The sequence below is a fragment of the Drosophila santomea genome, chromosome X (assembly GCF_016746245.2).
Source record: "Drosophila santomea strain STO CAGO 1482 chromosome X, Prin_Dsan_1.1, whole genome shotgun sequence".
Lineage (NCBI taxonomy): Eukaryota > Metazoa > Arthropoda > Insecta > Diptera > Drosophilidae > Drosophila > Drosophila santomea.
In genome coordinates, this window is record NC_053021.2 from 15,386,552 (window position 1) to 15,411,979 (window position 25,428).

The window sequence follows — 25,428 nt, forward strand, 5'->3', positions numbered from 1 at the left end:
AAACAAAAAAAAAAAAAAAGAACAAAATCCGTTTCCTCTTGCGATCTTGTGCTCCGTCTCTTTCGCACTCATTTGTATGCCAAGCTGACACACACACTCACACGCAAATCTGCAAATCTGCAACGGTTTTCATGCTGGCTCTTCTTTTCCTCGTTCTTCTTCTTCTCCCTCTTGGACTTCTACTGGCAGCTGCTTTTCTCCACATTTGTTGTTAGTGTTTGAGAGGCTACTGCTCCTCGCTCTCGCCCGATCTCTCGTTCTCACTGCCCCACTGCCTCTCTCCATCTCTTTCCCTCATGCTGACACTAACTCTCTTTGTAGACTGGGCGCATTTAAACGGTAAACATCATGAATGCATTTGGAAAGTGGTTGTGTTGTGGTTCGTGGTGTTTGCATTTTGCATTTCTTCGCATTCTTTTCTGTTTATGTGGCTGTTGCTGTGTGTTGCATCGCACAATTGTGCCAACAACAAGGCGGAGAAATGTGAAGAGCCGAGCCAGTAGAATGAGAAGAGCCAGCGGCAGAAGCAGAACAACAGCAACGGTAATACCCACCGAAGACGGCGTTTTCATTTCTGAGAATTGATTGGCCGTCGCGCCTGCATACTCCACACGCCACTGCGACTGCCTCTTCCAGAGTCTCGGCTGCCACATCGGGTTTTTTTTTTGTGTAGTACCCTCTTCTTTCGCGCACCTGAGAGCATGATGTGTTTAGCGGAAGAAAGTGGAAGAATCCCTGGTCCCAGAAGAATGCGTCCTTTATTTGATGTTCCTTAAAACGAACTAGCTTTTAGATCTTGTTACCATTTTATATTTGAACTTTTGGGACTTTTGATTGAAATAATTTGTTCACTGACCCTATTTATTTCCCAATTTTATTTAAATCATTAACATTTTCAAAACTGTTGTAAGTAATCAGCTCATCAGTTGTAGAGAGTTACAAATTAATTTGATAAGTACTAATGATAAGTACATTCCAGTTCGCAAAGGTAGCCGCGATCTTCTGGACTTGTGTTTTTGTTGTTCTGCCGTGATGCATTCCTTTGGATTCAGTACCAATGCGGCGGCAGCAGCACCTGTCGTAGCTACTTCTACCAGGCCAGACTGGAGCTGTTGTTGTTGTTGTTGTTGCTTCCAGTGAGGCCATTGCAATTGTGATTAAATAACGTTTGACTTGGCGGGCGTCCACCTGGTCGTTGTACCAAACCACCTCCTGGCCCGCTTCATTAGCTCAACATGGGAGTCAGGGCAACAAAGTTGTTTCTGTCCCTCCTCAACTCCTCAAGTGCGAATCTCCAATTCTCCGATTCTCCAGTTCTCTGATTCTCCGTTCGCAATCGCGTTCTCGTTCTCGTTCTCATTCCCATTCCACGCATGCGCAGTCCACTTTTGAATTTGGCGTCTGTCGCCGTCTCAGTTGCTCGTTCTTTCTTCCCACTTGGCGTGTTGGCTATCGCCATCGCCCGTTTCTAAGACATCCATCGGCACACTTTGTCCGCCCGCTGTTCCACCACCACCCCTTCCCCTCCCCCTTTGCCATCAGACTCTGCTATTCCTGCTCCTCTCCTTTCTGTCATCATTGTAATTCCTCAACGCACTTCTAAAGCTGTCTCTAAATCCATCTCTGCTCCGACTGCTGTTCCTATTGCTGCCGTCTTCAGCTGCACTCAGAGAAAAGTATTGGCTTTCAAGAATATACAATAAATAGTATACAAATAAATTGTAACTCATAATAGTAACTTATAAACTAATTCTGGTAAAAGGAGCTTTTCATACACAAAGTAGGACCCATTAAATCCAATGTATTTTATTGATTTAATCTGTAAAATTTCTTTGAGTGCATCTCTCTTACTGTACACTTGATCGCCAAGTGCCAATTTGGCTAAGTCGGCTATTTAACTATTTTTGTCACACGCCGGCAGATGCTGCTCCATTTGGGGCGTGCGCGATGTTAATACCCTCCGTGAGCCCACCTGGTCGGTATGGACTTGTGCCCAGCACCTGTGCCTCCAATGATGTCCCAAGTCATTCGACACCAGCCCCAAAGAAACCAAGCATCGTGACCCACAAGCAAATGAAGCTGTCGCCGCGGACAGACTCTTCCATTGTCATCGCCATTACGAACCATCATCGCAGGTGTTGTTGCAATTAGCATCGCATTTGTGACCGGCGGAAGAGGAGGAGCAAGGGGGGAGGAGGAGGAGGCGATACCGCCACTGAGTTAATGTCGATGCTAACTTGTCAGCATTATGGGTAAGTGGGCCGGTCGATGGGCCACATCACAATGGCTGGTCGCCCCTCAACGAATATTCTGCAACTTCTGCTCATTTGTCACCTGACGCTGTTCAATGGTGACCCCGAATCTTCTAAAGATATTTGCATTATGATTTTAAATCCAACTCAACTATTTTTTGCTAAGTAATTCCGAAGAATTGAGAAATTTTTACTATTCGCACTCATTTATGTTTCTCTATCTGTATCTGTAACTGCACAAAGGTGACCCAGATACATCTGTGGATAACGATAGCTGATGCCGATTACATTGTTGAATTTGTCAGAATGAAAATCGGGATTTCTGCGATGGTGACCTCGAGCCACCTCCAGAATTGGGCGATGGCCAAGATGTTGTGGGTAGGCTGGACTGTGGACTGCGGACTGGATTCTCAGCTAGCCCCCACAGATGGCTCTTCGGCGATGTTAAGATGGCAATGGCAATGGCAATGGCAATGGCAATGGCAATGGCAATGGCAATTGCAATGGCATTGGCTAATGGAACTGGCATTGGGACCAGAACGAAGACGAAACTGACACTCAGACGATGGACACCGATGGAGTACCGAAACGTAGACTGGGTGAAGTGAAGAACTGAAGACTGGACATTGGAGACTGAAGATACTGGAGACTGGGGACTGGGGACTGGCAGTTGTTAGGTGGTTATCTGGCCAATGCCATATAAGTCGAGAAATGCGCAGTTAGGCAATCAATGGCCGGCGATCCGGCAATCCGGCGATCGGGCGATCGTTTCTTGAGCTCAGGGATTGTGGCGGAGGTGATCGGAATTGGACTTGCAGTTGGAATCGGCGTTAGGAATCCGCAATGACACTGTCTCATAGTCGCGGCGTCGGTTGGCTTCTCTGTGTGGCAACGTGTGTGTTATGATTGGCAACGGTTTGTTGCTTGGCCAGCTAGCTTGGCTCTTTGGCTCTTTGGCTATTTGGCTGCTTACCTGGGTTACCTGTTCACTTGCTTGGTTGCCCATTTCCTACCTGATCGGCGGGTTGGAGGTGCCGCCACAGACGCAGACGCAGGCGCAGACTGTGACCAGCCGGCGGAGCAAATACCGTTTTGCTGAATAAATACAAACAAAATAAAAAAAAAGGCCCGCAACAACACTGGCCGACAAGTTGGCCAGAACTCGTTTGAGTAACTCGATTATGCTCTACCCTGTAAAAGAAGAACTACAAATATGCAGAGCAACTTTAACATTAAGATTCAAAAACAAGTGAATTAAGTCCAAATCATTGAGTTCTCTCTTGAGCGGACACGTGTACGGACAATGGACAATACCAATGCTTTCTAGTTATGTAAATAAAGAATTTATTACTACTTTTTATTGCTGTGGCATAATAATTGTATAACTCAATAGGAGAGTGGCAAATATGCCCCACACGTATACCCGCCACCTTGAGTAGCAGTTGAAGTTGAAGTTGAAGTTGGTGATGCGACGGCACTCGGAATGCGTTTAGTCTTCCCCAATCCCCCCTTGACCAGCGTCCCCTGCGCCCAGCGACGAATGCCTGGAATGTTAATGCAGCTACTTCTACTTGTGCCTGTTGCCTCGGTGACAACATCCATCGCCACTGGCGGCGGAATGGGCACAAACATTTACCTAATCCATTTCCCATTTCCAAGCCGGCTGCTCTTGTTCCCGCTCCTGATTCCTTAGCCATTTACGTGCAACTTGGTGGAGTTCTCCTTTGCCATCGCCACTCCCAAGCATTATAAAGATATTAACTTAACATTTGACTTTGACTTTCAGAAGTCGGTTATTTTATTAAACTTACGTTTACCCTACCGTAGACTATAATAATGTTTAAGTACATATTTAATAATATTTGTTTAAGTACATATTTAATAATATAATATTTGTTTAAGTACATATTTAATAATATTTGTTTAAGTACATACTTAATAATATTTGTTTAAGTACATATTTAATAATATTTGTTTAAGAACATATTTAATAATATTTGTTTAAGTACATACTTAATAATATTTGTTTAAGTACATATTTAATATATTTAGGTACATATATAATATTATTTGTTTAAGTACATATTTAATAATAATTTTTTTAAGTACATATTTAATTATATTGAAAAAAAAAACATTAAAAAGTACTTTTAATATATACAGTATTTAGGAAATCGAAAAAAAGGCATTTGAATGAAGTTGTTGAATCGATGGGTTGTTGAGTGGATTTTCTCTACTTAGCGTTACCTAATCCTACTTGGAGTTAATGGCGAAAATGGGGCTAGTGGTGGCAGCCACAATAGCCTTTGCTGTGTCCGAGGGCTTCTTCCGCTGCCCACGTGTCTTCTCCGGCAGGAAGAAGCCCAAGGCGCAGAGGAGCACCACCAGGGCCAACATGGCCCAGAAGATCGGATTGCAGCTGGCGAAGAGCATGCGGCCAAGGATATTGCTGCCCACCACGGCGCCCAAGCGACCCACCATCATGATGAAGCACATGCCCATGGCATTGATGTGCGTGGGATAGAATTCCATGGCTATGGTGCTGACCAGGCCGCCGCAATTGCCAATGGCCATCACAATAGTCAGGGCGATCACCACCAGGGCGAACTGCTCCACGTAGTGCAGTGCCACCAAAGAGATCATGGTCAGGACCATCCAGGCCACTGGAAAGGATAATGTTAGGATCATCGACTTACTTTACTTATTGTTTACTCACTTAGCAGATTCTTTTTGCCCATGTAGTCAATGATGTAGGCAAAGATCAAGTAGATCAACACGAAGCAGCCGCCGATGATGATCATCACCTGGTAAGTGGAGGTGTCCACGGCCACGGAGCAGCTGGACAAGTTCTCCTCCTGCGACGCAGTAGCAATATTCAAATCCTGCAGGACATTGCAGAGCAGCGTATCATTGCCATTCCGTGTGCCCAACTCATCCAGGATGGTGGGGAACCACATGAAGATGCCCTGGGCCAGGAAATAGATGAGGAACTGGGTGCAGCAAATGTTCAGGGTGTGCCACAGTCGGGTGCGATGGAATAGCGGCACTGTCTGGTGCCAAACGAGACGCACTGCGTCCACGAAACCATGAACATCGGACAAGCTGGCGCCACCGCTCTCCAGGGCCACCTCCTTAACCGGATACTCCGCGGGATCTCGGCCAGAGTTCTGGGCAAAAATGTTGCGCAGAATTTGCAGCGACTCATCGCCACGTCCCTGGACCAGCAAGTATTTGGGTGTTTCGGGCAGAGCGGTGATCCCCACCAGAGCCAGCAGCGAAACGGACACGTTGGCCAGGAGCAAAACGCGCCAGGACGAGAAGCGCATTCCAAACACAATCGTCTCGATCCGCAGTGGTAAAATACCAATTGCCATAGCTGCGAGAACATAAGATGCAAATCCATAATAGACACATTCCACATTCTTGAACTCACCTGGCGCAAACATCATGGCCGTGCAAAGGAATCCGGACAGCAGGGTCACATGCCTGATCCTCGATCCGGAGCCATGGAACTCGCCGCACAAACTGAACACGCACGCCTGTCCGCCGGAGATGAAGAAGCCCGTTAGGAAGCGGAAGACGATCAGCATCCAGATGTTCACCGAGAAGGCGGACACAATGGAGCACACCGAACTGAGGCACAGGGCGTAGCGCAAGGTGGTCGCCCGACCCCAAGTGTCCGCCAGAAAGCCCATGGCATGGGAACTCAAGACGACGCCGAGGAAACCGGCGGACGCGAGGATGCCCTGCTGCTCCAGCGTCGGCTGGAGGTCGCACTTCATCTGGTTCATGATCAGGCTAACGCCCATGATCTCCACCATGACGCCCATGAAGCAGAGGCCGCAGATGAGCAGCAACTTGTAGTGGAAGCGGCCCACTCCCGTCAGCGTGATGGCCTCCTCGAAAGTGTGGGGCCGGGGCTTCTCCGACAGGTTCTCTTCGCGACCCCCGGGGATGGTTGCTACACGGTTCGAAAATGTTGATGATACAAGCTGATTATTATAAGCATAACTCTTTAATTTAGAAATAGCCTTTTTGTATATATACATTTTTAGTTTCATATATTCTTATTATTGTTTATATTATATTATTTATTGTTTATTATTAGATGCATTTAATTTCTTTAAGTGTACGCATCCAAAAGGATCAGTCAATCATTGTCACTCAAAGCGAAACCCTAGAGTTTATGGAATAATTCAAGTTTTTCCCCAGCATTTCGCTTTGCCAGGAATCAAAGTTTAGTTGGCGTTCAATCATGGCCTCATCCACTTTGGATTTGGCTGAGAAGCTGGAGGAGAACGACGACGTGCGTCTGCCCAAGGAGCAGCCACCGCCAGCCTTCTTCGAATCGAAGACCTTTCGCATAATCTCGATCTTTTTGTATCTGGGCGGGATCAGTGGCCTGGGCATGGTGCTGGCACTCTACTATCTCATATTCTTCGACTCCAGCATGCCGGACATCCACCTCAAGTTCCCCGTCTCCATTGGCGGCCATCCAGTGCAGAAGGTGCACGAGTACCAGTGACCATTTGACCATTTGACCACTTGACCCAGCCGGGCGGTAAGTACCAGTACCTTCACAATTGCAGGCGAAGTGGGTTGGACTGCTGCTAATTGGATTTGGGAATGCTAGCAAAGGTGGCCAAAGTGGGCCCCAGTGAAAGTCTCGACTGGGAGATGCCCTTGAATACAAATATGCTAAGATTTACTAGTTACAAAAGAGGGAAATCTATTCAAAACAGAAAAAGTAGTTTAACATATTTTTTAAGTGTGTAAGAAAATCCAATTTTGAAATCAGATGAAAGCGAAAATCAATTAAGAATAGTAACAAGATGAAAGCGAAAATCAATTAAGAATAGTAACAATATAAGAGCTGTATAAAATGGCTATATACTATTCAAAAATCAAAGGACTTGAATGGATTTCAGATATTTTGAAGCATTAGAGGCACACAAATCGATACCATCCATGTGAGTGAACTAACAAGTTCCAGAAGCTTTTTAATTCGGTTATGCCTTTTTGAGCACACTGCCCATCCATCCACCAACGTCACTTTCATTTCCCGGGCCAAACATGAATATAGAATCTGCATATGGACAGAACGACAAGAATAGGTGGCTAAAGAATAAAGAATAAAGCAAAGTGGATGTGGATAGGGAATCAGGATTGGAGGAGTGACGACTAACCGGGTCAAGTGGTCGTCAAGAACGCAGCACGTGATGCGGATCCGGTTGGAATGGGTTGGCGCTCGGTTGGGATACTCAAAATACAACTGGCGAATCTTATTAGCGTGGCCGCCAAGACGATGAATCCATCACCCCGCTCCATCACCCTGGCCCAAGTTAGGTGCCAGGTGCCAGGTGCCCACGCCCAAAACCCAAAACCCAAAGAAACCGCAAAAAACCGTCGAGCGGAATGCGAGAATCGAGGAAGCACGAACGGCAAACAGAAGAAACAGAACCAAAGACCAGATCCACGGACAGTCGGAGCCATTGCTCAATTGTGTTCAGTTCGTTCGAAGAGGCGGTTACGCTTGCAATTGGCCACCTTTTGTTGTTTGTTGTTTGTTGTTTGTACATCTAGAGAAAAAGAAGTGGGCGACAGCGAAATGAGCGGACAATCAGCACTGATGGCCAACCTGGCCGATGTGGTCAAGGAGGCCAAGGATGAGGAGATATCGATGCCCAAATCGAATGACTTCTTTGAGTCGAAAACCTTCCGGCTGCTCACCTTGATGCTCTACATGGGCGGCGTGAGTGGCATGGGCCTGACTTTGGCGGTCTACTACCTGTTCATCTGGGACTCCCGCATGCCGCCGCTGCCCGTGTTCAAGCACACGCATCCAATTGGCTAGGATAGCAGTCAGTTAGCCCCAGTCAGGCAGTTAGTTAGCCATCTCCCAGCGACATCAGTGACCGGAATTGGGTGAGTGGCCACGTCAAACTGACCACGACAACGGACAGAATTTAGGGCCATTCGTATGGTGACAGTGCTGTCAGCTAATTTGGCTATTTGTCAATTAAATCGCTGCTATCTAATTAGATTGACTTTTGGCTGTACTACACACAAATTTACACTGATGTTTAATCTTGAGGAGCGGCGCGAAAAAGTATGCTATATAATTTGACTCAATTATACTATGATAATCATAAACACTTCAACACTGATCATTACAGTAACATGTTTCTTATTTAACCTTTCATTCCTGTAGAAGTTATTCTTTTGCAAGGCACCTAATGCCTATATATTTTGCATTTACATTTGGTAAAAGCACTTTAATCCTATTGCGGTTGCTTTCGACACCGCTGAAGAGATTTTATTTGGCAAAAAGCAGTCAACACTGTTTGTGGGCTGGGTTTAGTGGCTTAATTTGGCCCCGTGGCCGATATCAAAAGTTGACAGCCAGGCACAAAACTAATCCGCTTTGCTACGTGCCACCGAATCGCAGAGTTGAAACCACCAATTCCCATTTGCTCTACTACCTTGGGGGGGGGAAGGGGGGGATATGGCGTCATTCGAGTGATTTTGATTTAATCGTGGTGGCATTTGCTAAATCAGTAGCTGGCACATCGCGAGCTGAACGGGCACGACCAGAACGACGTGTATATCCGCAGTAATGTCCACTACGTCCGAATCCAGCAGAGTGGGCCTGGGCAATGCGGCCAGCATGGCGAATCTGGCCAAGATCGTCAATCTTATCGAATCGAATGTGAAGAGCGAGGAAGCGGAAGTGCTTGAAGAAGCGGTCAGGGGTTCAACCGGAACCGGAAGTGGTAGTAGCAGCAGCGTTCGCTTGGCCAGCAGCAGTGCGCCGCGTAGAAGTGCCTGTGCCACATCGTATGTGCCCAAGTCACCGCAGCTGGAGGAGATTGTGTTCGCTGAGCCCACGTGCACCGAGCGATTTGCTCGGTACTTTGTGATCGTGATCTATCTGTGCGGTCTCTGCTGTCTGGGCTTCTTCCTGTCCATCTACCACATCTTCTTCTGGGACTCACGCATGCCACCCGTTTACAAGGGCCAGAAGAAGGGACCTGCTTTCGGCTAGAACAGCCTGGCTATCCATCCCTTCCAGGCTATTCATCCATCACCGCCATCAATAGCACCAAACTCAGAGAAACGTTCTTTCATTTTTGGTAAGGATCCAATAAGGATTAATTTGCATTCATAATTTGCATTGCAGTCACATTCTGGCATATGTGGCGTATGAGTTATATTTGAGGTTCCCGCTTTTGTTACTCATACGCAATGTTGTCCCAGGCTTTTAACTTTTAAATTTGATTTGAATGGCAAACTTTGTTAGTCTAATTAATTCAAAACCAATATCTTTCCTGCACACACATTTACTCGAGCCATGCCATTAGTTCTTATTAAGTGGATAGGCCCTTCCCTTCCCTTCCCTTCTCGCCCATCGTTTTTTGGCCCAGAAACTTTGCGCCCAGCAAAAGTTTAAGTTTAATTATGTGTATCCAACTCTGTATCATGCATGTTGGGGGAATAAGTTTACCCTTGCCCGCTTGCCAAGACCCACAGCCCAAGTTATCCCATCGTTCCGGCTGCCCGAGCTGCTTAATCAGCTTTGTCTGCACATAAGTAAGCAGATGGATAAACCATCCTTAAACTTGCGATGGGCAAAATGGCCGCAGGGAAGCGGAAGTGGTGGGGAATGTGTAATGGCAAATGGAAAATGGAAAATGCAATAGGCCGGGCCCAAAACATTTTCGAGGCCAGAACAGGCAGGATGAGTGCTCTACCTGGCCACGTTGGCGAATTAAACTCCTTGAAGGAAACTTTGCAACAATGCTGCTCGGCAAATGCATGTGAACTTGCGTGTGAGTGTGAGCGTGTCCTACATCCTGGCCCACATGATGAATATGCATTTAAGTGCACGTACAGTGGAGCTTTGTTTTGGCGAACACGCGCCAGTAGAAAATTCTGGACCGCTTAACCACCTTCAGCTTTAAGTGTTCGGTTTTAATAACCTCATTCTACACATTTTGATATTTCTATAGCATACTTTTAGGCATTTAAGTCCTGTGTTTGCGTTTTGGAAGTTCACCTGTAACTGCACATGCATGTGGGTGTGTGACTGGCTATCTCTTTCCCAGCACTTTGACTGTGTGTGTGTGAGTGGAACTTATACAACAAAATCAATGGCCAACATTGCAATACCGTTCGGTCCTCTCACTCGCACGTCTGCATTTCAATTCGCCGAGCGCTGCATTCGTTTCGCTCTCTCCCTTTGCACTCTCTTGCTCGTTCGTTCGCTCTCTGCCATTTTCTCTCTCGACTTGTCCTAGTGACCCAGTTGCAGTTTGTTAACCCCCCGAAGGCAACGGAAAACGAAGGTGTGCACGGCGGTTAAAGGTGGGCTATGGCGGGCGGTGCAGCGAAAGTTTGAACGTCCTTCGCGACACCTGCGAAGGTTGCTGTCAAAGCCAGCAGTGCACCGCCACGCCCACGCCCACACCCACAAATATCACCCACCGCCCAACTGGGCGGAAAACGGCCCACCAGAAATTGCACAACATTTGATTTTATCGATGCGAAAAATCGCCTCAATTGGCCAAACATTTGATTGGCATTGAAATCATTGGAATAATGGAAAATTAATTCAAGCGCGCATTTTAATTTCCGCATGTAAATCGAACGCAAAAAGGGGAGCGCTGATTTTCGAGGGAGTGAAAACTGCACTTGACACACAAAGAGCGGCAACGTGCCGACATGCGGTTTGTTTTTGTTTTTATTTCGCCTTCAAGGAATGCCATCCATCGAAATAATGAAAAGAACACACAACGAAAAAAAAAGAAACAGAAGAAACAACACTGAGCGTGGGCAGCCGAAAATGCAAATGAGCGCGAGCGAGAGAGATGGATTTTATGAATGAAATTAAAAGCGAAGATCGCTAATGCAACGCGCTAATGCCCGCTCCCCCAAAGGCAGCCGAAGTTGCTACGAAGGATGGAAGAGCGAGTGTGAGCGAGCGAGCGATACGCTCTCGCACGAAGCAGGAACTGCAAAAGCGAACGAAGGCGAAAAACGGTACCAACTCCTGTCAGAATCTCTCTCTCTGCTCTCATTTCGCTTTCACACTTTCGACGCGTCGGTTGGCAGACAAGTTTTTGCGCGCCCTTTTTTTGTACTTTTAAGCTCGCCACGCATAAACAACAATAATAAAATAATTGAAATCAAATATATATCATTTACATGTAAAACTAATCGAATGTGGCTAGCTAAAAACCGAAAAGAACTTTGCATTTATCAAACAAATACAAAATACTAGACTATAACGGGACACTGCCAAAAACAAATAAAAAAAAAGGAGAATTCAAATAAGTTTTTAAAGGAAAGCAAGCAAAATCAAGAAGAGCCATATCGAAACAATCAAAAAAACAAACGAATAGATCGAATCAAAAATGAACTCGAAACACAGTTCGATGGAGGAGAAAGTGAAACTGCCGCCCACGGAGACAATAAGCCGATGCTACCAGCCGCAGCAGAGCAACCGCAAGGTCATCCGCATCCTGACCGTCGCCGTCTATGTACTTTGCGTTTCGCTGGCGGCCATCATGCTATCCCTGTACTACATCTTCATCTGGGACCCCACCATCCGGCCCTTTGTCACCAAGGCCACGCATTGCGGTAAGGCGGGCGGTTAGTCAACCGTGTAATCACTGTACTCCACATCATCGGTTAAACTGCTCCCATCATAAACTGATGACTGCCAACCGGTCACCAATGACCAATGACCAGTGACCAAAAAAAAAAAAACCAGAAACCAATCACGCGCCGGGTAATTTGCGGCCAGCGGTCAATCTGGGACAAAGCCCGAATCTAGGCTACCAGAGTTAAGAGCTAGTGCTATTACGATTGTGATGGGAATGGGCATTGTGATGGGTATGGGGTATTAGGGTTAACGTTGGGGCTGGGCTACCCATTAGTAGTAGTTAGCCATTACCGATGGGCTTGGATGGCTGGCAGGATAGTGTTGACCCTTTTTTTTAGCCTCAATATAAAGTGCTTTTAACGGAAAGTGCACGCTGTGCACACAGTCGAACAAATATGGTTAAGTACTGCCATATCTGATTCACAGAAGTGACAGTTATTGAAGAATTTTTTTCGTTCTTAACTATATGAAAAGATAGTAAAGTGGTGACTCGCAGCAATAATTCCATTAAAAGGGTCTTAATTGAATTGTTCTTTAATTTATTACTAAGCATTCTGTAATAAACAATGGCACACGTAGTTTTTAGGTAAGTTTAAACAGAATGTACCCAAATTTCTTGGCAAAATATCGCAATTGGCAACACTTTCTCAGGAGGGACGTGAAAAAGCCGCCCACAATGTTCCACTCGCTTCGGCTTGAGTTCGTTCCGCCTTCATCCTTCCGCTGATTCTTGGCTTTTTGTTCAGTTTTTGTAAATCAACTCGAAATTAGGTCAATGGGGTGTCATGCACACGACTACACCCGAACCACCCAAATCCACCCAAAACCACCCAAATCCACCCGAAACCACCCACCGCCCCAAACACGCTAGGGTGCAGTTTTTCTTGGTGTACTTTCCATTTGCAGTTTGCAGTTCAATAAATCTAATTTGATGCAATTAAGTGTGGAATCTGGGGGCTCAATGAAAGTTATACGCCAGAAAGGCAAACAAAATTGCAATTTATGACAGCGAGAATGCACTTGGCCAGAACCGAATGTAAGGTAATATGCTTAGTGTTCGCTTTTGATGTTTTGCCAACTTTGGAGTTTCGCCATTTCAAGCTATTAGGTTAAAACTAAGAAAATCACTTGCAAAAACAGACAGAATAGAATCATTATGATTGCTTTTGAAACGAATTTAAGCTTTAAATCGCAGTAATAAATACAAATTCGCTTTCAATTCTTGCAGATAAAATTGTGATACCCGAAAAAATAGCCATTCGCCTCCTGAACTCATCGGAAGTGACCGCGGAGCAGTTCTACAAGCACATCCTCGAGCAGTACCGCATCCTCAGCCACATGCAGCAGCAACGCCAGCAACTGCTGCAGCGCCAACATCTTCAACTGCAGCAACTGGAGGCAAACAATCGCTTCCAGGAGGTCTTTGCCACGGCCACCATCATTCAGGCACATCCGCATCCCCATCCACATCCCAGGGAGCCGCCCAAGAAGCCGCTTTTAGGTCCATATAGCCCGCTACCGGCAAACATAAGTCACACGATGGGTGGTGATCAGTCGGGCCTGGGCAACTTGGATGCAGATCAAGAGCAGGCTCATATGCCCCTAATCCTGGACACCTCGCCGCCGATCGAAGTAACCGGAATGGGTCACCTGAAGCGGAAGACACATCGGGGTCACTACAAACATCATAGAGCTCGAGCCGGTGGTCAAAAGAAACTGTCCATTGCCAATTCGATTGCCAGCTCCACGCCGAGCACCACAGCCGGAGGAGATGCGTCCTTGGCCACTGCGGCCACATTGCCACACGGTTATATGGACGCACCACTGAATCCGGCGGCAGGAACCATTGTCCAGGCACCACAACTGCAGCTATACACCTCGATGCCCATTCCCCTGATCCTCAGTCCCAGCGAGGAGAAGCGACCCTCACATCACGCCCACGGACATGTCCATGGCGAGAGGCGGAACGGGGCGCAATCCGGCGGGCGACGAAGGACCACGACTGCCTCCGTTTCTGGCTACGAGGCGCAGACCTACCTCAATCCGTTCCTCACCGGCGAGCTGATCTTCGAGAAGTAAGGGACTGGACCCAATCAGGAAACTTAAACGTCGCGGTTCATTGTTTTTTTTTTTTTTTTGTAATGCATATAGAGGAATATACACTACAGTCAAGATCGGAATTGGAGATTAGCTCACAGAAATGAAAAAATGACTAACATATGGGCATTACCTTGTCATACCTATATCAATGGAGAAATAACTCAGTTAAGCTCAGTACTGGCATAAGCATGGAAAAGATATTTCAATTAATCAGTTCGAGTAGATATGTTTTCGAAATTGATAGAGATATATTAGACATTTCATATTGAAATTTACAGGTACAAATATAAACTCAGTTAATGCGTAGAATGCGTTTGCGATTCAACCAAATGAACGATTTATAGTAATAGCTTAGGAACAAACGTTTTAATCGCTTATTCTATAATGTAAACAAAAGCCAAAGCAAGTAGATCGGTTGCATAACTTATTTCTGCTATAGATACATGTAAGTCATGACTTGTATCAGTACTGAGCTAGAAATTGGTCCATATATATACGTAGCCAGGCCTGGCCACAAATAGAAGAGGTTAATAAACGTTATGTACTGCAAAAGGATAGTTGAAACCGTAGCTAAACGATAGTCGATGTACCAACCACACTCCACACCACTTCACTCAACTAAACTCAATTCAAAACTCAATTCAAAAAAAAACACTCACTCGAAAGGGACACACACACACGCATAATACGGGACCCACTTCAGTAGAAAGTCACTCGATATCAGCGATCACGGATCACGGATCACACAGGCGGCTCACCTCACCAAGCTCAGCAGCAAACTCACCCCACCTAGGACACTGCTTCCAGGCAGCTAGCGAACGCTACACCAACTACAATAATTAGCCAACCCTAGAGTAACCAGAGTTTACCAGTTAACCATTAACCAGTAACTAGTAACCAATTAGCAATTACAAAAATACCAAATACCAATTACCAATTACCAGTAACCCATCCAAGGAGTATACCCCCCTTGCAAACGGGGAAGCGGATAAATGTCACTATAATTCAGCATCAGTATGAATCACACACAATCCAAGTCGCCTCACGCAAAGAGGACTATGTCATGATCAGATATCGGTATATGCAGGCTATATTATGTACTTCTAATAGCATGTACAACAAATTCAACGAAATATTGGTTTCGGAACTGTATTATCTGGCAAACGAATGTAAAATGTAAGCCTAATTAGCCACGTGAACACACAAGAGATTCGCACTATAAAGTGGCCTAAAAATAGCTGACGTATTACCCATAGGCGCTTTGCTTCTTAAGATAAAACCTGGCGTGCTCAACTCAAGAACAAATATGTGGTCATATATGCACATATGTATGTACATATATGGGGCATATAACCGATGTGTGACGTGACATTGGCTCGTTCTATTCACATACTTACACACTAAATGCAAGCCTATCAAAAACCAACTACACTAAGCGAAAAAGCGGGAAAAATAGTTAAGGAAAGTGGGCAAGAGAAAGAGAGGGAGAGAGAGAGAAAGAGAGAAGGTGAAAGGGAGAGATAGTAAAACTGCATCTGCATCCAAAGACACGAGAATTGAATTCATCAATAATAAATAATAATAATACGTATAAACGATATGCATACGATATAGAATTGAATCTGTAACTGATGGGCATATACCGCATATATATCTTATATACCGCATATATCTTATATATGTATACCAAGAAAAACAAAGTCATTTTGGCAATAATAAAGCATAGCAAACAAAAATAAGTTAACTATGGACTACTGTTGCTTTGGGTTATGCATTCATCTTGGGAAATATATTTTTTTATCTTCACTAGTATAAAAACCGTATTGTGATCATTCTACTGCGATTTCTAATATCGATCAGATTTTACTATAATATCTTATATTTCACAACTTTTCATCATTCGCATTTTTATTTCCATATTTTAATAGATATCACTTTAAACCATAAACATTTATTTCGTTCACTCACCGAACTCGCGCTCGCAATCTATTACATATGCGGGATTATCCATGATGTCCTGGATGTGGGAGACGGAGCGAGGATTCGTTGCGACTGGCGGCACGTTCCACGGCCAACTGATTAGCTCCGTGGGGCTGTGGACTTAAAAGTAGGTACGTGCTTCAAAGTCCGATCGCAATTGCGTTCTGTAAAGCTCTGTACGGTAACACAATCGTAAACCCGGCCAGAGATATCCGCAACCCACCAAAAATAAAGACGAAAACAAGAGCTGTAAATCTTGAATAACCAACCGCACCAACTTGAAGCAATTTGCAAGTCAGTATCATGTATCGTGATGTTAAAGTTCTTGGTTATTTAAGCAAGCAAGATGAAAGATCGGCGATAAGACTAAGCCCACCGATCGTAAATGGCATCACATTAGATCAAAAACAGCCCCCTGGTGATTGGATGTCTCTTAAGCAATGATTCCTGGAGCATAGCAACAGTTTCGAGTGGATAGTAAGATAGTTATAGTTATAGTTATAGTTATAGGTGGGTTATAGAAAGCAAAAAACTTCAAGAACTTACATTGCAATCCAGTAGAACTCCCCTAGAACCAATGAAAAACCAGGAGAAATTATAAAACAATAAGTCGGATTAAAGTAAAATAAAATACTTTATTGATATTCTCATGCAAGCCTATCATCATATTTGTACTACAGGAGGTAATAAAAACATTAAGTTTCAAGTTTTATACACCTTTATTAGAGGTTTTCAGAGACGTTATTTTACAAAATGACTGGTCAACGTTAGGCAATAATTAAATTAAAACCGAAATCACTAAATAATATTGTTAAATGACAGTAATTCTAGTCTTTAGTTTCAGTCTAATGAAAACGCAAACTTCAATAATAGACCATAGCTGATTTTTGAAGAGACATTTTATTTAACAACTACATTAACGCCAAGATTAAATCAATTCGATTGATGATCGTTACCTGAACCGATTTACACATATCTATATGTATATATATATGTACATATATTCGTTTTGTCTTGGCGACCGACTCCATACAGAGTCCATCACTTATGCCATATTTGTTGTTCCGCACTGCAGACTATATGGACAGCAGAGAGCACACACATAAAGATAGGCCCCCGAGACGCGACAGGTTGATCCCGGGCCACAAAAGCACTCGTAAAGGGATCCAAAAGCCTAAGCGGGCACACACAAGCGGCTACACATATCTATCGGCTGTAAAACATTAAAACTGATGCCTCATGCATTGGCGCTACAGTTTGCAAACGAGACGGCAAATAGCCAAACGCGACCCTCTCTTTCTCAGCCATGTCGGTAGCGATTTTGGCGATTTTTTTCTCTCTTTTTTTTTTACTTTACAGTTTAACGTTTATTAGAAAATCTCCTTTCAATAGTCTTCTGCGAAATGGTAAAGTAAATACAGTACCATATGGGCTTCGGGTCCAATATGGCCAACATCAAGCAGTGAAAATGGCTCTGCCTAAGAACTCACTCACTGTCGGTGCGCTTAACTTATAGGAATTAATGTAATATAAAACAAAAAAAAAACTAATAACAAAACATATATATTGCAATCGAGATGTGATCGATTGGGGGCCGAAGTAGACCGCCAGTTAGGATCGCAAAGATTGAGCCCAGGGGGATTCGCAGTCATAGTGGATTTATACATACATACAAATTTTAAATGGTAGGTTGAAATACAGTGGTGGTGGCTGTGGGGATGCATGAGGATGCGTGTGCCTGTGGATGCGCCGGGAAGTACGGAGTGCTATAGTTGAGATGCCCACAAAACCGCTTCTTTTTTTTCCTTTTTTTTCTAGAACTGAAACGGCGGCGCATCACGGCAGGTGTGGGAGCCCATCGGCGTGATGACCACGTGCAGGGTAAGCGTGTTTCGTGCGGTGCCCGTCAGATGGGGACTCAAGTACGGTGATGTGTGCTCCAGCTCCTCGTACGGCAGCAGGTTGTCCAGGTTGATAACGCGCGACGTATCCGAGAAGTACTCCGTACGCTCCACGACTGTGCGAATGTGCATAATCTGGTTCTGTACGCCAACGATCAGCACGGCGATCTGAAAATAAACATAAACGCATGAATGATTATGTCCCCAAAGTCTACAAATACACAGGGGAACTAGCGGAACTATAATCACCTTAAAACGCTCCTCGCCGATGTTTTGATGCTTGCAGGTAACCCGTAAACGCACTGTATTAAAGGAGCAGCCTGGTACGTCCTCGCCCCATACCATTTTGGCCTTGTTGTACTTAACGCCTCGCGGGAAAAACTCGATTTCCCATGTCATGCAGGGATCTGTGGATTAAGTCATCGTAATCATATTCTAGATCATCAATCGAGGCCAGCTGGCGGCCACTACTTACCGTCCTCTTCAGTCTCGGCAATGTGACGCTGCGAAAAGAAGCAGGTCACATAATTCTTGTAGTCCTCGATCGCGTCAAAGTTGTGCACATCGATGTCGACGCTCCAGGTGTCGTTCCAATAGAGTCGCGGCGTAAACTGCAGCTCACCAGATTCGGTGGCTCGCACCTCCCGCACACGATCCTCCTGGCCCGACTGATAGCTCATGCCGATGGCAATGCGTTCGACGAGGAACTCCTTATGGTACTCGATCAACGGATCCATTAGCAGGTGTGAAAGCTGGCGCGGCGTCATCATGCCGAAGCGGATGTGTGACACAGTCTGCTCGATCAGCTCCATGAAGCCGCCACTGCCAGTGGCCTCCATCTGTTCGCGACGATGCAGCAGCCACGTCTGCAGGATGGCAAACAATTTGTACTCGCTGGTGACAACCAGATCGTTTTGCTGCAACAGCAGTATCAGTATGGCCGGGTCCATTTCCACAAAGTCTCGCGACTCGGCCACCATCTCGAGGTTCCATTTGAGAAACCGCTTGAGCGTTTCGGTGAGATCGTTGTGGGTGGGCGTGAAGGAGAGCGTATACTGCAGCCAGGAAACGAGGTAACCGCTGGTGGCCGCCTTGGCCACGTGCTTGTTCATGTAGCCCACGCACAGATCGATCAGGTCGCGCACATTATACTTGTCGCTCAGCGCCAGCATTGGCATCACCGTCTGCAGTGTGACCTCGATGTGGCCAACGTATAGGTACTTGATGAACTGCGGAAACACCGCCGAGCAGCAGGCCTCCTCGTGCAGCTCGATTACATGCTTGCTGCACTCGTTCCACTCCGGATTCATTAGCATCACCTGGAAGACGTCGCTGCTGGCGCAGAGGATGACGCGGTGGGCGGGATACTCCTTGCCGTCCACCAGGAGCACTATGTCCGACATCAGCTGTTCGGCGTACAGGTTAGCGATCTTATTGAGCACACTATTTGCATCGATCATCTGGATGGGTAAGATTTCAACAGGATTAGAGCATATTCTCCAAGGATCTAATAAACATAAAGGTTCTGAGTTAGTTTGACTATGCAGTACTATTATCCCCCAATAATAGTGGACAAAATCAATAATGTTGATAACACACATTGATGTGAGCAATCATATGGTTTATAACTGGTTAATAAGAGCTTGTTTTTTGGCGTTTACCCACCGTGCTGGCTCCATCCTGAGCTTCTTCTGTTTCGCGACACTTGCGACGCTTGGCGTCCTGATCCTCGGTAGAGTTGGGTCCATTCGCTGTGCTATCGCTGGTTCCATTGTCATTTCCTTGCGGATTGACGGCTGCATCGCCACCTGCTGCACCTCCAGCTGCCTCGCCAGCCTGGTCCGCAGCAGCTGCCCCGCCACCGGGCCCTCCGTCCGGACCTGCGCCTCCAGCACCTCCAGCTCCGCATCCGCCACCACCACCGCCTACGCCAGCACCACCAGCGCCAGCAACCGCTCCGAGCGCACCACCAAAACCGCCCACTCCACCGGAGACGGGTGGTGCTCCACCGTTACCGCTGGCGTTCATCGGGAATCGGGGATATTGGGTATCGACGGGAACCCGGCTGGGAATGCGGTCTGCGCTGACAAGTGACTTAAGGACAATCTACAGGACGGCTCCGTTAGCACGAACCAAAGACATGACAAAAAGTCTCTCTTCAGATGCAAAAACAACGACGGACGATGCATATGACCCGATACGATATATATCGCAGCTGTGTCCCAGGGATGCATCCCAAACAGCAGGACTGACCGATATAAAGATTCTTCGAAAATGCAGTGTTATCAAATGGCGATTCGCTCGACTACATCTAAAATCGATAAGCTGTTATCGTAGTTTAAGTTCAGCATATCGACACAAGTGCGCGCACCTGGAATTTCAATTTGAAAAAATAACTGTCTGCTCCATTGTTAAATTATTTCAATTTAACATTAAAATCTACATTGATTTGCAAGTGTGTTAAACAAATAATTAAAGTACACAAATAAGTCAGCTTAAACCTTGGCACAGAACTGGCATATTTATATTTAAAAAAAAAAAACCCATAAACAATTGGTTGAAGCTCTCCGGAACATCAAATGGTGGTTATTCCCAAACAATTATTCAAATAAACCATATGTACAGTTCATTGTCTCATTAGGCAAATGTAAAATACTTTAAACAGCAGGCTATTGTTTTCCAATTGATATTTATTTTTGTGTTGAAAAATGTTCCTAAGAATGACTTTAACATAGGCTACAAAATGATTTTAAAATTGAAATTAAATTACGCTAAATGGCTTTTCTTCGCGCATACAGTCCCGTGGCCCATTTACGTAAACACTAAATACATATAAAAAGGTTAACAAACTCAGCTAAGGAGGACGAAAACTAAAAACAGCGAAGGAACATAGATTGAACTTGTCAATTCCAGTAAAGCGCGTTGTCTTTTGGGAGTTGTTCGATTATATTGATTAAATGCGGACTCCTCACAGAGGTTTATGCTGGAGAAAAACATACGATTACAATTAATTTGGCGGGCGATTATTTGATCATTGGACTACTGCTGATCCCCTGTGAACCGGCAGACGATTTAGAGCTCGTCGTGGCCGAGGAACTTCTTAAGGTAGGCCTGCAGCTCCGGCAGTGAGCGACTGCCCTCGTACTCGTTCTGGCGCTGACCGTTTTTGTACAGGAAGAGGGTTGGGTAGCCCTCCACCTGCTGGTCGATGCACACTTGCTTGTTCTCCGGCGCCGTGCAGTCAACCTTGGCAATTTTCACGGTGCTTTGAGCCTGGTGCGTCTCCGTGGCCAGTTGCTCCCATGTGGGCTGCAGCTTCTGGCAGTGTCCACACCACGGAGCATAGAACTTGATGAAGGCAATACCCTCGGCAATGGTTTGGTCGAACTCTTTCTCGCCAGTCAGCTGTTGTGGGGCTAGCTTCTTGGCTGCCTCCTCCTTGCCGGCAACCTCCTTGATAGCCTCCTCCTCATCGCCGGTCTCGCCAGCGGTCTTCTCCAGTGGCACGCCTACCATTTTCTCTACATAAACCTTCAGCGTGGACAGATCACGAGCACCCGAGTACTTTTCAATCTTCTTGCCATCCTCGATCCAGAGAAGAGTAGGATAGCCCTTGACCTCAAAGTCCTGGCATATGGAACGGAACTGGGTGCAGTCGATCTTCGAGATGGTTACGGCAGGCTCTTTCACCAGCTCCTTGGCCAGATCCTCCCACGTAGGTGCCAAACGCTGTACAGAAAGGATGTCACAGTTAAACATATTCAGCGAGAAGACATTGTATTTGTTTTGGCTTACCTGACAATGACTGCACCAGGGTGCAAAGAATTTGACAAAGTGATTGCCGCTGGACACGTGCTTGGCAAAGGTGTCTTCGGTGAGGTCCACCACCTTGCCAAGATTGACGTTCTCGACCTGCTCGCGCTTGACATCACCGAGATCCCCCTCGGCGGGTGCGCCCAGTTCCTTGTTGATGAAATCGGTAATGGCGGGCAAGTCCCAAGTGCTCTTAAACTCGATCGATTCCTCTTCGCCCAGCTTGAAGAGGCGTAGTGTGGGATAGCCGGTAACCTGGTGGGTGGCGCAGAGTTCCTGGTGCTTGGTGCAGTCAACCCTGGCGATGACCACCTTGGGGTTATCCACGTTCATTATCTCGGCCAGCTGCTCCCACAGGGGCTTAAGACGCTTGCAATGGGGGCACCTATTTACATATGTACAATAAAATGTTGGATTTAATAATGACATATGAAATGGATACAAATTTTGTATGACTCACAATTAGGAAACAATATATATAGCCCCTAATCTATTGAGATTAAATTGATTTTGAAATAGGAATCGATAAATCGGTCAAAATCACATTGCTTTGCCCCCCATACAAAGGAAAACAAAACAATGCACAGCGATAAGACTTGGCGCTTTGTCCCGAACAAAGAGTTTATCAACTGCCGCTAATGCCGAATCGCATTTCGAGCTTCCTTAAACTCCCCTCTCTAATCGCAGAGCACTTCCTAGCAACATAATTGAACCTAATCAAATTAGCTCATAGACATTGTGATGGCTTTTGATAAGACGTGAGAGCCGGGCGCTATGGAAACTATAATAGTGGCCGAAATCTGGAGTATTTAGTTTGTCAATCATGGGGACAACAAAGCCCTTTTGATCGTCTTATCGGCGAACGTGCGATTTGCTCGAAAGACGTGACGAATCTTCTGTTCTACGGATCTTCCGTTTTTTGACCAAATGGGCGGGATCACGAATTTATGTCACTGAAGATCGCCAGGTATTTCATGCAAGCCCAAATATAACAAATTTAACAAAAGGTGTGTTCTGGTTTTCAGATTCCCATTTTCGGGATCTCTGAGAGTAAAGAATTTGATTTGGATTCAAAACGTATTTCGCCAAATTTGTAATGGATTTTCTTATTTGAAAAGAAAGGATATTACTGGTTTTGCAACTTTTATACTTTATTTGGTTAATACTATAAAAAATATTGTAATTATTAAAATTTCTAATTAAGTAGTTATTTTAACTAGTTTTAAAGACCATTATTTGTGTTCTACATTTAATTTTAGTAAATATTGATAAACAAGATTTGGTTAACAGTTTTAATATTAATGTTGCCAGTGAAAACCAAAACACCACTAATAATTATGTGTGCGTGGCCTGATCACATAAAATAAACGACCTATGTGGGCCGCTGTGATTCGCCGGCAAAAGTTGGCCAATTTGGGACGCCGACATTTAATTTCGTTAAAGTGTAGGCGCAGGTCGATACAAAGGGGAGGGGAGGGGAACCCAAAACGAATTGCAACTTACCATGGAGCAACGAACTTGACGAGGACATTGCCGCCGGCAATCGCCGTGTCAAAGGTTTCCGGGTCCAGTTCCACGGCGAACTGTTTGTCCTCCTCCTCCTGGGACGCACGGGTGATGGGCAGGAGGGGCGACAGGAGAAGGCCGCACACGGCCACAGATAAAATGGACCTGGCGAACATGATGCACGAAACGCTTGGAGAGATCTGAAATGTTGGGGGACCACGTCCGGATACAAAATAAAATTTTGATGAACAAGACTAGAGATGCCACAACGGGGCTATCGATAGGCAGGGCCACCTGATCATCGATATAAGTAAATACAAATGTTAGGGGGAACTTACATTATTGTGACTGTTGTGCCCAAATCTTAAATATAACATTGCCTTAAATTGTACGCTGCCCAAATCCTAAAAATACTCTACGTATTACATTTTGGTATTATATTATATTATTTTTTGTCTCTAAAGAAATATAAGCAGAATATACATAAACCATTTTACATTTTAAACTTTCCTGCGCCGGTAAAACGCTGAGCGAATAACTTGCTGATCTGGCAACGTCGAACAGCTACTTGTGTGTATTAGTGCGTAAACAGCGAGAATGGCAAAACACAAAAACGAGCGAATCGCACACACAGAGACGTAGTTAATTTGGGAGGGGGGTGTGCGAAAAAGTTGCTTGTATACCGAATGATTAATACATACAGCCGTGACATGGCAAAGAGAGAATACAAATCCAACCACTACGAATGCCGCTCTCCAGCGGGGATTTTAGAAAATTAATCATTATCACTTTTGAAATACACTCCGTTTTGTAATTCGAAAAACGGGTTTTGCAACAGGGAAAGCGGGAAAAAGCCGCAAAACAGATGGGCATCCGCATCGAGTATCGATGCGATATATCGCACGCATATCGCCGCGTCGCACATGCATCACTGCATGTGTGCGTTTGTGTGTGTGTGTGAGAGAGCAGCGGGGCAAAACGAGAAAAGGAAGCCATCTGCGTCTAGCCGATTTTTTGGTGCTCTACAAACTAGAATAGTCCGATCGCTTATTGAATAAATTAGATTTCGCTTAAACATCTTTGAAAATAAAGCCACTGCTAAGGGCTTATTTTAATAGTTTATCGAATTGTCAATTAAATCGCACTTAAGTACATATAAAACCATTAAACAAATCGATAATGTATTAGATAGGATTACCGCTATCTTAAATAGCGATAGTTCTCTTTGCAAGGGTATAATGAGCGAATGGCAGGCACAGAGAAGGCACAAACAGAAACAGCTAAATTGCAGCTGCTATGTTGTTCGTCGCTCAACGAACGACGACAACGAATAGGGTAGAAACGGCCACAGCGAATGATGGCGGCAAAGGCAAACGAGCGATAGGTGAACTGAGGGGCGTACCTGCGGGGGGATCGAACTTGAGTCGACTGTTAAGTAGGGTTCTGTTTTTTAAATATCAAGTTGCCGCTCGACCGCTCTCTCAGCTTAGACTTTGAGTAGCACACGTGTGTACTCGATTATGGAACCAGCAGCTGTTCTCGAATTAGTTAATGCTTGAAAGTTCAAACAATTTTATAATATTTTTGATATTTATATATATAAATATATATGTATATGTATGTGTATGTACATATACATAACTACTTCTTGATCACTCGAATTCTTTCCGTACATTCTCCAGTTCTTCCTCGAACCGCCGATTAATTATGTACATTATTTAATATGTGCAAGTAGACAAATTATAAGCACTTAACTGCATGTAAGGGCAACTTTTTAACCAACCAGCAACATATGTATGCATGCATTTCTATCGCTGTTCGTGCTGAGCCATAAATAATTTCGCTTTACGCAAACAAGTCGGTAAAACTCAGCAAACCTGACGCACCCCCTCATGAATAATGGCACAACGACGCCGCTGCCGCTGGCAACTGGCACAACAAAAGCAGCGAAGAAGCTGTTTACACTAGAATATCGCGAATTTTTAAATTATTTTAGAACCCATTCCATTTTATTTTCCAACTAAGTACGGATTAAATTAAAGGTCCTGAAAATAGAAATACTTATTTTTAAGTTAATTCCAGTGCAAGCTTGCTATTTGTAAAAACATAAAGCATGATTGCATTAGCTAAGCCGATAAGGGTAAACATTGCTGAAATATAAATATTTTGTACTCGAAGTTTCTATAACTCAAACAAGACTTTCAATGACATG

The 25,428-nt window shown here is 45.0% G+C and overlaps 7 protein-coding genes across 7 annotated transcripts; 4 read left to right on the forward strand and 3 right to left on the reverse strand.

Annotated features, from left to right (window-relative positions):
- Positions 1–4,390: 4,390 nt before the first annotated feature.
- LOC120455799 (synaptic vesicle 2-related protein) lies at positions 4,391–16,159 on the reverse strand. The gene is made up of 4 exons (XM_039642260.2): positions 15,985–16,159; positions 5,686–6,213; positions 4,969–5,628; positions 4,391–4,915 (listed from the first exon to the last, which is right to left on the reverse strand). The coding sequence occupies exons 1-4, from the start codon at positions 16,025–16,027 to the stop codon at positions 4,506–4,508; spliced, it is 1,641 nt and encodes a 546-aa protein (XP_039498194.1). The 5' UTR covers positions 16,028–16,159; the 3' UTR covers positions 4,391–4,505.
- LOC120455804 lies at positions 6,335–13,237 on the forward strand. The gene is made up of 2 exons (XM_039642264.2): positions 6,335–6,813; positions 13,145–13,237. Exon 1 carries the CDS (start codon positions 6,508–6,510, stop codon positions 6,775–6,777), a length of 270 nt encoding a protein of 89 aa, XP_039498198.1. The 5' UTR covers positions 6,335–6,507; the 3' UTR covers positions 6,778–6,813; positions 13,145–13,237.
- Positions 7,710–13,250, forward strand: LOC120455802. The gene is made up of 2 exons (XM_039642262.2): positions 7,710–8,177; positions 13,145–13,250. Exon 1 carries the CDS (start codon positions 7,861–7,863, stop codon positions 8,104–8,106), a length of 246 nt encoding a protein of 81 aa, XP_039498196.1. The 5' UTR covers positions 7,710–7,860; the 3' UTR covers positions 8,107–8,177; positions 13,145–13,250.
- On the forward strand, positions 8,725–9,715 carry LOC120455803. The gene has a single exon (XM_039642263.2). The coding sequence runs from the start codon at positions 8,869–8,871 to the stop codon at positions 9,295–9,297; it is 429 nt and encodes a 142-aa protein (XP_039498197.1). The 5' UTR covers positions 8,725–8,868; the 3' UTR covers positions 9,298–9,715.
- LOC120455800 lies at positions 11,650–14,639 on the forward strand. Its single transcript, XM_039642261.2, has 2 exons — positions 11,650–11,891; positions 13,145–14,639. The coding sequence occupies exons 1-2, from the start codon at positions 11,666–11,668 to the stop codon at positions 13,993–13,995; spliced, it is 1,077 nt and encodes a 358-aa protein (XP_039498195.1). The 5' UTR covers positions 11,650–11,665; the 3' UTR covers positions 13,996–14,639.
- Positions 16,160–17,336: 1,177 nt separating the features above from the next.
- LOC120456340 (BTB/POZ domain-containing protein 17) lies at positions 17,337–20,118 on the reverse strand. The gene is made up of 4 exons (XM_039643114.2): positions 19,563–20,118; positions 18,373–19,357; positions 18,147–18,304; positions 17,337–18,065 (listed from the first exon to the last, which is right to left on the reverse strand). The coding sequence occupies exons 1-4, from the start codon at positions 19,923–19,925 to the stop codon at positions 17,811–17,813; spliced, it is 1,761 nt and encodes a 586-aa protein (XP_039499048.1). The 5' UTR covers positions 19,926–20,118; the 3' UTR covers positions 17,337–17,810.
- Positions 20,119–20,569: 451 nt separating this feature from the next.
- LOC120456402 (thioredoxin domain-containing protein 5 homolog) lies at positions 20,570–23,472 on the reverse strand. Its single transcript, XM_039643230.2, has 3 exons — positions 23,214–23,472; positions 21,693–22,095; positions 20,570–21,626 (listed from the first exon to the last, which is right to left on the reverse strand). The coding sequence occupies exons 1-3, from the start codon at positions 23,390–23,392 to the stop codon at positions 20,970–20,972; spliced, it is 1,239 nt and encodes a 412-aa protein (XP_039499164.1). The 5' UTR covers positions 23,393–23,472; the 3' UTR covers positions 20,570–20,969.
- Between the last annotated feature and the right edge of the window lie 1,956 nt (positions 23,473–25,428).

Coding starts and splice junctions, on each gene's coding strand:
- LOC120456340 (XM_039643114.2), bottom strand. CDS start 19,925: ATGAACGCCAGCGGTAACGGTGGAGCACCACCCGTCTCCGGTGGAGTG. Junction 18,305..18,372: donor TGCCGAGACTGAAGAGGACG/GTAAGTAGTGGC, acceptor CTTAATCCACAG/ATCCCTGCATGACATGGGAA. Junction 18,066..18,146: donor TCGGCGAGGAGCGTTTTAAG/GTGATTATAGTT, acceptor GTTTATTTTCAG/ATCGCCGTGCTGATCGTTGG.
- LOC120455799 (XM_039642260.2), bottom strand. CDS start 16,027: ATGGATAATCCCGCATATGTAATAGATTGCGAGCGCGAGTTCG. Junction 6,214..15,984: donor AGATTGCGAGCGCGAGTTCG/GTGAGTGAACGA, acceptor CGAACCGTGTAG/CAACCATCCCCGGGGGTCGC. Junction 4,916..4,968: donor GGGCAAAAAGAATCTGCTAA/GTGAGTAAACAA, acceptor TATCCTTTCCAG/TGGCCTGGATGGTCCTGACC.
- LOC120455802 (XM_039642262.2), top strand. CDS start 7,861: ATGAGCGGACAATCAGCACTGATGGCCAACCTGGCCGATGTGGTCAAG.
- LOC120455800 (XM_039642261.2), top strand. CDS start 11,666: ATGAACTCGAAACACAGTTCGATGGAGGAGAAAGTGAAACTGCCGCCC. Junction 11,892..13,144: donor CACCAAGGCCACGCATTGCG/GTAAGGCGGGCG, acceptor CAATTCTTGCAG/ATAAAATTGTGATACCCGAA.
- LOC120455804 (XM_039642264.2), top strand. CDS start 6,508: ATGGCCTCATCCACTTTGGATTTGGCTGAGAAGCTGGAGGAGAACGAC.
- LOC120456402 (XM_039643230.2), bottom strand. CDS start 23,392: ATGTTCGCCAGGTCCATTTTATCTGTGGCCGTGTGCGGCCTTCTCCTG. Junction 22,096..23,213: donor GTCAAGTTCGTTGCTCCATG/GTAAGTTGCAAT, acceptor ATATGTAAATAG/GTGCCCCCATTGCAAGCGTC. Junction 21,627..21,692: donor CCTGGTGCAGTCATTGTCAG/GTAAGCCAAAAC, acceptor CTTTCTGTACAG/CGTTTGGCACCTACGTGGGA.
- LOC120455803 (XM_039642263.2), top strand. CDS start 8,869: ATGTCCACTACGTCCGAATCCAGCAGAGTGGGCCTGGGCAATGCGGCC.